Raw genomic sequence first — 10,971 nt, 5'->3', positions numbered from 1 at the left:
TGAAAAATATCTTTAAAGACAACATACTGAGGCGAATGATAACTCTAGCAGTTTGCTCGAATGCCTCTGTACTATGGTCTTCCACTGTTTCGGGTTACAGTTCTCTTGATTGAGGGTACAATCGGGCACACTATTCTATCTGTTACCTTATTTCCTTTCTCCACTGTCTTGAGTTAAGAATTCTTTTGCCCTCTTGCCTAAGGGTACACTTGGGCACACTATTCTATCTGTTTCCTTATTTCCGTTCCTCACAGGGCTACTTTCTTTATTGGTACCCTACTTTATTATTATTATTATTATTATTATTATTATTATTATTATTATTATTATTATTATTATTATTATTATTATCATTTTTGCTGTGCAATAACCCGTATCTTCCCTCTTCCACTCATGAGTGACCTTTAAACTTTCAAACCCTAGGGATCGTTTGACCAATATGTTCAAAAGGTTTTACGCACTTTGTAATTTCGATAATTGCGTCGGTCACCCATTTGTGCGTATAAAATAGAAAAAGTCAGATTCTTTGGAATTCGCCATTTTCCGGGCTTTGGCACGATGTCTGAGATCCATTAATAAAGTAACTAGAATTGTACTCAGTAGAGTGCAGTCCTCCGCCGCGGCAGCTTATTTCTCGACCTTTTGCTCGACCTTGACCTTGACCTTTGACGTTTATATGTATTAATCGGTGTGGATTTTCATAAAGTCATATATGAATAAGTTTGAAGTCTGTGACAACGATGTCCAAACTTATGGCTGATTACGTAAATTGGACATTTTGCTTAACTGTGACCTTGACCTTCCAAAATTTAAGTTTTCAGCTTTATGCAAAACAGTTAATTCCTGCAAGTTTCATTACGATTAAAATTGTGGTCAGGAAGCTGTTCACAAACGAGCACACACACATACACACACAAAAAGGGGGTAAAACATAACCTCCTTCCAACTTTATTTGCAGAGGTAATTAATCAATGCCCGAGTATTTTTTTTCTATAAATTAGGCTTGTTGAGCTCCCAAGCGAAAATCCCCATCAATGCCAGAGCATTTTTCTATGAATTGGGCTTGTTGAACTACCAAGCGAATATCACTATCTAGCCCAGACTTGAATAAGCAGTAGAAGGATAAAAAGGGAGATTCTGATAGGCTTAAAACTACTGAGAAATTTGGTGGGTTATTTAGTCTGATAAAAGAAGAAAGATTGTCAGCGTCAAGAAAATAGTAGCTTGAATAAGCTATAAAATAGCTAAAATAGTTGGTACATTAGTAACAACATTAATGGTTAAAGGTGTCTAATTTCAATTTTAGTTTCATCAGAATAGATGGTCACCAGAACGTCAGCCAGGCAAGTCCAACAACCCCCACTGTGGTGCCCAACCACTGCAGTGGCCTCCCCAGTGAACAGCTTAAACTTATGGTCCCGGGTTGGGACCGATCTACTGCCATGCGAATGCTAGGCGAACACATTCCACTGTACTAGCCATGAGATTTATAGAGCAACAACATAACTAGCGTGTCGTTAGTAGAAAGTTAAAAAAAATCCTTAGATTCAAATTTCCACAAATGTAGCAGCATTAAAATCATCATGACTATCATATTTATAAATCTACAATGTTTGTATGCAGCTGAAACTTGTTTAGCAATAGGAAACCCGTAGTTACGAACATCGCACAGCTCACTGCAGGGTCACAAGGAACTCCATATCCTCCTGAATTCGGAAGGTAATCAAATTTGCTCTCAATCCAGACCCATCTCCTTCCTAACGACCCAGATTTCATGTCGCCAGGGGCATTGCAACGTCCCTGGCGTTCAAGAAAAATTACTCTGTGGCGCAGGTACTGCAAGCGGGAGTGTGGAAGTGTCACCGCAAACTAACTCAAACTAGATTTAAGCTCTCTGCCACAAGTAGGATGATGATGCTTTTTCAAATATCGATATCGATATCTCTAATCCTGTGTTGATAAGAATGAAGAGTTTGCTGCACCTACTACTGTTAGTAGCAGAAGTAATAACAGTAACAGTAGTATTAGCATAGGTATCAGTACCGGTAATCCCCGTTAGAAGTACCATAGTAGCTGCCATGTCACACACAACCATATAAATAGTAATATAGCAGAAGTATAGAAACTGACGTGTCAGCAGCAACAGTAGGTGATGTGTCAGCAGAACATTAGTAAGAATAGTAATAGTAGCAGGATCAACAGCTTATGTGTCAGCAGAAAAATTAGTAAGAATAGTAATAGAAGCAAAAGAATCAGTAGATGATGTGTCGGCAACAACAGCAGTAAATACACCAATAGCATCATGAGTATCAGTTACAGACGTGTCAGCGGCAATATCAGCAGTAAAAATATCAATAGTAACAGAAGTATCAATATTTGACATGTCAGCAGAGCAGCAGTAGAAGTTATAATAGCAACAGAAATATGAGCAGTAGCAGCAGTATTGGAAACAGATATATGAAATGTAGCAGCGGTATTGGGAACAGGAATATGAACAGTAGCAGCAGTATTGGAAACAGAGATTTGAGCAGTATTAGCAGTGCTGGAAACAGAAATTTGGGTAGTAGCAACAGTATTGGAAACAGAAATATGATCAGTAGCAGCAGTATTGAAAACAGAAATATGAGCAGAAAAGGCAGTATTGCAAACATGAATTTAAGCAGGAGTAGCAGTAGCAGCAAAATTGGAAACAGAAATATGAACTGAAGAAATGGTAGCGGAAACAGAAATGTCAGCAGTAGCAGCAGTATTGGAAATAGAAATATGAGCAGTAGCAGCAGTATTGGCAACAAAAATATGAGAAGTGCAGCAGTATTGGAAAAAAATATGAGTAGTAGAAGCAGTTTTAGGAATATAAATATGAACAGCAGCGGCAGTATTAGGAAAAAAATGAGCAGTAACAGCAGTATTGGAAGCAGAAATATGAGATGTATCAGCAGTATTGGGAATAGATATATGAGCAGTTGCAGCAGTTTTGGACAATTGTGGCAGTATTGGAAACCGAAATATGAGCAGTAGTAGCAGTATTGGATACAGAAAAATGAACTGTAGCAGCATTATTGGAAACAAGAAATATGATCAGTAGCAGCAGTATTGGAAATAGAAATATGATCAGTAGCAGCAGTATTGGAAATAGAAATATGAGCAGTAGCAGCAGTATTGGAAACAGAAATATGAGCAGTAGCACCGGTATTGGAAACAGAAATGTGAGCAGAAGCAGCGATATTGGAAACAGAAATATGAGCAGTAGCACCGGTATTGGAAACAGAAATGTGAGCAGAAGCAGCGATATTGGAAACAGAAATATGAGCTGTAGCATCAGTATTGGAAACTGAAATATGAGCTGTAGCAAAGTATAAGAAACAGAAATATGAGTAGTAGCAGCAGTAGTGGAATAAAAAAATGTGAGCATTAGCAGCAGTATTTTGGAGGAGAAGTATGAGCTACAGTTGCTGTATTGCAAACAGAAATATGATCATTACAAATTGTATAACACACAAAAATATGAGCAGTATTAGCAGAAACTGAAACCGGAAATATGAACAATAGCAGCTGTATTGGAAAAAGAAATATGAGCAGTAGCAGCAGTATTGGAAACAGAAATACGAGATGTAGCAGCAGTATTGGAAACAGAAATTTGAGCAGTAGCAGCAGTATTCGATCAGAAATTTGAGCAGTAGCAGTAGTATTGGATACAGAAATAAGAGCAGTAGCTGGGTATTGGAAACAGAATTACAAGCAGCAATAGCTGAATTGCGAACAGATATATGCAAAGTAGCAGCGTTATTGGAAATCAAAATTTGAGCAGTAGAAGCAGTTTTGGAAACAGGAATATGAGCAGTAGCAGCAGCATTGGAAACAGGAATATGAACTGTAGCAACAATATTGGAGACAGAAATATGATCTGCAGCAGTAGTGTTGGAAACAGAAATATGAGCTTAAGCAGCAGTGTTAAAAACTGAAATATGAGCAGTAGCAGCAGTATTGGAAACAGAAATATGAGCAGTAGCAGCAGTATTGGATACAGATCTATGAGCAGTAAAAGAAGATTAGGAAACAGAAATATGAGTAGTATCAGCAGTTTTGGAAACAGATATATGACCAGTAGCAGCAGTATTGGAAACAGATATATGAGCAGTAGCAGTGGTATTGGAAAAAGAAATATGAGGCTTCGGTATTGGAGACAAAACTATGAGCAGTAGCAGCAGTTTTGGAAACAGAAATATGAGCAGTACCAGCGATATTGGAAACAGAAATATGAGCTGTAACATCAGTATTGGAAACAGAAATATGAACTGTAGCAAAGTATTGGAAACAGAAATAAGAGCAGTAGCAGCATCATTGGAAATAGAAATGTGAGCATTAGCAGCAGTATTGGAAGCAAAAGTATGAGCTACAGCAGCAGTATTGCGAACAGAAATCAGGAATAGGAGCAGTATTAGCAGTATCTGGAGCAGATATATGAGCAATAGCAGCTATATTGGAAAAAAGAAATATAAGCTGTACCAGCAGTATTGGAGACAAAAATAAGAGCAGTAGCAGAGGTATTGGAAACAAAAATACAAGCAGAAGTAGCTGTATTGCAAACAGAAATATGTGCAGTAGCAGCGGTATTGGAAACAAGAATGTGAGCAGTAGCAGCAGTATTGGAAATGGAAATATGAGCAGTAGCAGCAGTATTGGCAAAAAAAATATGAGAAGTGCAGCAGTTTTGGAAAAAAAAAACTAAGAGTAGTAGAAGCAGTATTAGAAATATAAACATGAGCAGTAGCAGCAGTATTAGGAACGTAAAAATGAGCAGTAGCAGCAGTATTGGAAACAGAAATATGATATGTATCAGAAGTATTGAAAACAGAAATATGAGCAGTTGCAGCAGTATTGGCAACAGAAATCTGAGCAGTAGCAGAGGTATTGGAAACAGAAATATGGGCAGTAGCAGTAGTATTGGAAACAGAAATATGAGCAGTAGCAGCAGTATTGAAACCAATATATGAGCAGTAACAGCATTAGTGGAAACAGAAATATAATCAGTGGCAGCAGTATTGGAAAAGGAAATATGAGCGGTAGCAGCAGTATTAGGAACAGAATTATGAATAGTAGCAGCAGTACTGGAAATAAAACTTTTGAGCAGTAGCAGCAGTATTGGAAAAAGAAATATGAGCATAATCAGCAGGATTGGAAACAAAAATATGAGCGGTAGCAGCAGAATTGGAAAGAAAAATATGAGCAGTAGCAGCAGTATTAAAAACTGAAATACGAACAGTTGTGGCAGTATTGGGAACTGAAATATGAGCAGTATTGGAAACAGAAACATGAGCTATAGCAGCAGTATTGGAAACAGAAATATGATCAGTAGCAGCAGTATTGGAAATAGAAATATGAGCAGTAGCAGCAGTATTGGAAACAGAAATATGAACAGTAGCACCGGTATTGGAAACAGAAATATGAGCAGAAGCAGCGATATTGGAAACAGAAATATGAGCTGTAGCATCAGTATTGGAAACTGAAATATGAGCTGTAGCAAAGTATAAGAAACAGAAATATGAGTAGTAGCAGCAGTAGTGGAATAAAAAAATGTGAGCATTAGCAGCAGTATTTTGGAGGAGAAGTATGAGCTACAGTTGCTGTATTGCAAACAGAAATATGATCATTACAAATTGTATAACAAACAAAAATATGAGCAGTATTAGCAGAAACTGAAACCGGAAATATGAACAATAGCAGCTTTATTGGAAAAAGGAATATGAGCAGTATCAGCAGTATTGGAAACAGAAATATGAGATGTAGCAGCAGTATTGGAAACAGAAATTTGAGCAGTAGCAGCAGTATTGGATCAGAATTTGAGCAGTAGCAGTAGTATTGGATACAGAAATAAGAGCAGTAGCAGGGTATTGGAAACAGAAATACAAGCAGAAAAAGCTATATTGCAAACAGAAATATGCGAAGTAGCAGCGGTATTGGAAACAAATATGTGAGCAGTAGCAGCAGCATTGGAAACAGGAATATGAACAATAGCAAAGTATTGGATGCAGATCTATGAGCAGTATCAGCATTTTTGGAAACAGAAATATGAGCAGTAGCAGCAGTATTGGAAACAGATATATGAGCAGTAGCAGTGGTATTGGAAAAAGAAATATGAGCACTAGCAGTGGCATTGGAAATAGAAATATGCGCAGTAGCAGCAGTATTGGAAACAAAAATATGAGCAGTAGCAGCAGTTCTGGAAACAGAAATATGAGCAGTACCAGCAGTATTGGAAAAAGAAATATAAGCTGTAGCATCAGTATTAGAAACAGAAATTTGAACTGTAGCAAAGTATTGGAAACAGAAATATGAGCAGTAGAAGCGTCATTGGAAATAGAAATGTGAGCATTAGTAGCAGTATTGGAAGCAAAAGTATGAGCTACAGAGCAGTATATCAAACAGAAACATGAGCATTAGAAATGGTATTGGAAACAGAAATATGAGCAGTATTAGCAGTATCTGCATCAGATATATGAGCAATAGCAGTTGTATTGGAAAAAAGAAATATAAGCTGTAGCAGCAGTATTGGAAACAGATATAAGAGCAGTAGCAGAGGTATTTGAAACAAAAATACAAGCAGAAGTGGCTGTATTGCAAACAGAAATATGTGCAGTAGCAGCGGTATTGGAAACAAGAATGTGAGTAGTAGCAGCAGTGTTGGAAATGGAAATATGAGTTGTAGCAGCAATATTGGAGACAGCTATATGATCTGTAGCAGCAATACTGGAAACAGAAATATGAGCTTTAGCAGCAGTATTGGAAAAAGAAATATGAGCAGTAGCAGCAGTTTTGAAAACAGAACTATGAGCAGTAGCAGCAGTATTGAACACATAACCATGAGCTGTAGCAACAGTATTGCAAAATGGAAATATGAGCAGTAGAAGCAGAACAGGAAACAGAAATATGAGCAATAGCAGCGGTATTGGAAACAAAAATGTGAGCAGTAGCAGCAGTTTTGGAAACAGAAATATGAGCAGTACCAGCAGAATTGGAAACAGAGATATGAGCAGAAGCAGCAGTATTGGAAACAGAAATATGAGCTATAGCATCAGTATTGGAAATAGAAATATGAACTGCAGCAAAGTATTAGAAACAGAAACATGAGCATTGGCAGCAGTATTGGAAACAGAAGTATAAGCTACAGCAGCAGTATTGTGAACAGAAATGTGAGCAGTATTAGCAGTTTCTGGAAGAGAAATATGAGCAGTAGCAGCTGTATATGAAAAGGAAATATGAGCTGTAGCAGCAGTGTTGGAAACAGAAATATGAGCAGTAGCTACAGTAATGGAAACAAATATATGAACAGTAGCAACAGTATGCAAAACAGAAATATGAGCAGTAGCAGAAGTATTGGAAACAGATATATGAGCAGTAGCAGCAGTACTAGAAACAGATATTAGAGCAGTAGTAGCAGTACAGGAAAAAAATATAAGCCGTAGTAGCGTTACTGGAAACAGGAATATGAGCACTAGTAACAGTATTGGAAACAGAAATATGAGCAGTAGCAGCAGTATTAGAAACATAAATATGATCAGTAACAGCAGTATTGGAAACAAATACGAGCAGTAATAGCAGTATTGGAAACAGAAATATGAGCATTAGCAGCGGTATTGGAAACGTAACTTTCGAGCAGAAGCAGCAGTATTGGAAACAGAAATATGGGCAGTGTCAGCAGTATTGGGAACATAAATATGAGCAGTAGTTGAAGTATCGGATACATGAACATGAACAGTAGAAGCAGTATTGGAAACAGAAATATGAGCAGTAGCAGCAGTATTGGAAACATAAATATCAGCAGTAGGTGCAGTATTGGAAACCGAAAATACGAACAGAAGCTGTATTAGATACAGAAATATGAGCTGTAGTAGTAGTACTGGAAACATAAATATGAACAGCAGTAGCAGTATTGGAAACTGAAATGTGAGTAGTAGTAGCAGTATTGGAAACAGAAATTTGAGCAGTAGTAGCAGTATTGAAAACTGAAATAGGAGCAGTATAAGCAGTATTGGAAACAGACTTATGAGTAGTAGTAGCAGTATTGAAACAGAAATATGAACAGTAGCAGTAATATTGGAAACAGAAATATGAGAAGTGGCAGCAATATTGGAGCTGCAATAATTCTTACTCTTTCATAAGGTATCTGATGATCATTCAATGGAATTGGAATCGGTTGGAATCGGGTAGAAATGAATCAAACACCGTTAGAATGATCATTTTCTTGTAATAAGTTTTCCTCTATAGATATTGTCAGGTTAAGTGGCTTTGTTGGAACAAGCGTATTTCGCTTGTTTCTTTGTATTGCTTGTTTTGACTGATAACCATTAACCTGTTCTTATTTTTTTTAGAGGGTCAAGTTAGTTGACATGTGCAGGAAGATGTCTGATGTCAGTTAGTCAGTCAGCAGTCAGTCAGGTATGCTTACCTGTGGACCAGTACGTGGCAGCGTCAGGTACTTGATACCTGGTTATTTGATTTGAAGCCGTCGGACGGAGTATGATCTTCGAGTTGGAGGTCGGCAGCCTTTGGCCAGCATTGGCGTGTTTTCACCGTCGAGAGGACGACATGTCGAGTATGACATCACTGGGCAGCAGCTTGGCCGGAATTAGTGTGTTTTCGTCGTATGGAGGACGACGTCATGTGGAGTGTGGCTCCACTGGGCATCATTAGTGTATTTTCGTCAGCTGGGGAACGACACTGTGTGGAGGGTTAACCTCATGGGCAGCGTGGAGCTGTATTGATGACCTTATGTATAGGTTTGTCTGTTGTTGCTGTGTCGTAAGCTGTAATCTCCTTAGGTGAGTGTGACCTTTGAAGGTTGACCTAATGATGCCTTGTTTTGCCTAATTCTCGGAATTTTTAGAAGTCACTCATTTAAGTAATGTAATATTTTACTGCTCTCTTGCGATGTTTATTATTTTCATATTTTGAATGATTTAATTGTATTAATGTTAATTTTTTGACTGACTGACTGACTCATTTGTATAAGTGTAAATATGTAATTATAATAAACTAGTTTAAGGTTACTTTATTTTGCTTTAGTTCCTCCCTCCGTTGCTAGTCACTATCTCTGCCAGTTTTTCCAGTCCCGAATACCTTAAAACTTAAAGAACCTGATGAACCATTAAGTCGGTTCGTAACAGATATCATCTCTAGTTCATTTGCTTGAATTAAAAATAGAGGACTGTAGTATTGCAGATTTAATCTTTAATCCTATCAGAACATTCTTCTCTCAAATTCAGGCATTAATTCACACTTATCATTACCTATTTATTCCGATAAAATAAACTCGCAGGTGTCGTTGTGAAAAACAAAACTATGTGTGAGAGAGAGAGAGAGAGAGAGAGAGAGAGAGAGAGAGAGAGAGAGAGAGAGAGAGAGATATCCAATTACTACTTATCTAAAGACTTAGAAACAAAAAAAAAAAAACAGTCTGGAATTAGGAAACAGAATAGTAACAGTGCCTTGACTTGGACCAAAGTTTCCATTATGTAACAGAAAAAAAACAGAGCCCTTCCTTGGGCAACAAAAAAGAAATAGTACCTTGATTTATGCCAAAGGTTCCATAATGAGACAGAAAAATTACAGAGCCCTTACTAACAACAGAAAAGTAACACTACCTTGACTTATGCCAAAGTTTCCACAATGTGACAGAAAACTTAGAGCCCTTACTAGCAACAGAAAAGTAACAGCACCTTGACTTATGCAAAAGTTTCCATAATGCGACTAAAAAATTAGAGAGTCCTTACTAGCAACAGAAAAGTAACAGCACCTTGACTTATGTCACTGTTAACTATATGCGACAGAAAAATTACACAGCCCTTACTAGCAACAGAAAAGTAACAGCACGTTCACTTATGCTGAAGTTTCCTATATGCGACAGAAAAATTACAGAGCCCTTACTAGAAACAGAAAAGTAACAGTACCTTGACTTATGCCAAAGTTTCCATAATGCAAAAGAAAAATTACAGAGCCCTTACTATTATTATTATTATTATTATTATTATTATTATTATTATTATTATTACCTGCCAAGCTGCAACCCTAGTTGGAAAAGCAGGATGCTATAAGCCCAGGGGCTCCGACAGGGAAAATAGCTCAGTGAGGAAAGGGAACAGGGAAAAATAGAATATTTTTAGAACGGTAACATCATTAAAATAAATATTTCCTATTAAAACTATGAAAACTTAAACAAAACAAAAGGAAGAAAAATAACATAACATTGTGCCCGAGTGTACCTTCAAGCAAGAGAACTCTAACCCAAGAGACAATGGAAGACCATGGTACAGAGGTTATGGCACTAGCCTGGACTAGAGAACAATGGTTTCATTTTGGAGTATCCTTCACCTAGAAGAGATGTTTACCATAGCTATGGAGTCTCTTTCACCCTTACCAAGAGGAAAATGGCCACTGAACATTTACAGTGCAGTACTTAACTCCTTGAGAGAAAAAGAATTGTTTGGTGATCTTAGTATTGTCAGGTGTATGAGGACAGAGCAGAATCTGTAAAGAATAGGCCAGACTATTCGGTGTATGTGTAGGCAAAGGGAAAATGAACCGTAACCAGAGAGAAAGGCCCAATGTATAGTACTATCTGGCCAATCAAAGGACCCCATAACTCTCTAGCGGTAGTATATCAACGGGTGGCTGGTGCCCTGGCCAACCTACTACCTCTAACAGAAAAGTAACAGTACCTTGACTTATGCCACAGTTTCCATAATGCAACAGAAACATATTTGAACCCTTACTTCGGCAACAGAAAAGTAACTGTGCATGGACTTATGCCAAAGTTTCCATTATGTCTGTGATTTCTTTGAATGAAATGAGGCAATAGAAATAGTTTTCAAAAATTTATTTTTTCACGAGAGAGAGAGAGAGAGAGAGAGAGAGAGAGAGAGAGAGAGAGAGAGAGAGAGAGAGAGAGAGAATTCTTATGACTTCGAAATTCTA

General features: G+C 37.6%; 3 protein-coding genes across 3 annotated transcripts; 2 read left to right on the top strand and 1 right to left on the bottom strand.

The window, feature by feature from the left end:
- Nucleotides 1-3,074: 3,074 nt before the first annotated feature.
- On the top strand, nt 3,075-3,673 carry LOC137651505 (putative uncharacterized protein DDB_G0283431). Its single transcript, XM_068384732.1, has 2 exons — nt 3,075-3,255; nt 3,513-3,673. Exons 1-2 carry the CDS (start codon nt 3,075-3,077, stop codon nt 3,671-3,673), a joined length of 342 nt encoding a protein of 113 aa, XP_068240833.1.
- A 292-nt stretch (nt 3,674-3,965) lies between these two features.
- LOC137651504 (micronuclear linker histone polyprotein-like) lies at nt 3,966-4,729 on the top strand. Its single transcript, XM_068384731.1, has 2 exons — nt 3,966-4,174; nt 4,492-4,729. The coding sequence occupies exons 1-2, from the start codon at nt 3,966-3,968 to the stop codon at nt 4,727-4,729; spliced, it is 447 nt and encodes a 148-aa protein (XP_068240832.1).
- Nucleotides 4,730-7,064: 2,335 nt separating this feature from the next.
- On the bottom strand, nt 7,065-9,171 carry LOC137651503 (uncharacterized). The gene is made up of 3 exons (XM_068384730.1): nt 9,118-9,171; nt 7,648-7,859; nt 7,065-7,407 (listed from the first exon to the last, which is right to left on the bottom strand). Exons 1-3 carry the CDS (start codon nt 9,169-9,171, stop codon nt 7,065-7,067), a joined length of 609 nt encoding a protein of 202 aa, XP_068240831.1.
- Nucleotides 9,172-10,971: the final 1,800 nt, after the last annotated feature.

This window comes from Palaemon carinicauda, chromosome 13 (assembly GCF_036898095.1).
Source record: "Palaemon carinicauda isolate YSFRI2023 chromosome 13, ASM3689809v2, whole genome shotgun sequence".
NCBI lineage: Eukaryota > Metazoa > Arthropoda > Malacostraca > Decapoda > Palaemonidae > Palaemon > Palaemon carinicauda.
Note: the sequence above shows the minus strand (reverse complement) of the source record. Positions and strands in the feature narration are given on the sequence as shown.

Bases quoted from the DNA above. Each gene is read 5' to 3' on its own strand.
- LOC137651505 (XM_068384732.1), top strand. From the start codon at position 3,075: ATGATCAGTAGCAGCAGTATTGGAAATAGAAATATGATCAGTAGCAGC. The intron at 3,256-3,512 runs GTATTGGAAACA...AAATATGAGCAG, and splicing joins AAATATGAGCAGTAGCACCG to TATTAGCAGAAACTGAAACC.
- LOC137651504 (XM_068384731.1), top strand. From the start codon at position 3,966: ATGAGCAGTAGCAGCAGTATTGGAAACAGAAATATGAGCAGTAGCAGC. The intron at 4,175-4,491 runs GTATTGGAGACA...ATTGGAAAAAAG, and splicing joins AAAAGAAATATGAGGCTTCG to AAATATAAGCTGTACCAGCA.
- LOC137651503 (XM_068384730.1), bottom strand. From the start codon at position 9,171: ATGATATCTGTTACGAACCGACTTAATGGTTCATCAGGTTCTTTAAGT. The intron at 7,860-9,117 runs GTATTCGGGACT...TATCTAATACAG, and splicing joins CAGGTTCTTTAAGTTTTAAG to CTTCTGTTCGTATTTTCGGT. The intron at 7,408-7,647 runs GTTACGTTTCCA...ATCTGTTTCTAG, and splicing joins ACTGCTGCTTCTGCTCGAAA to TACTGCTGCTACTGCTCATA.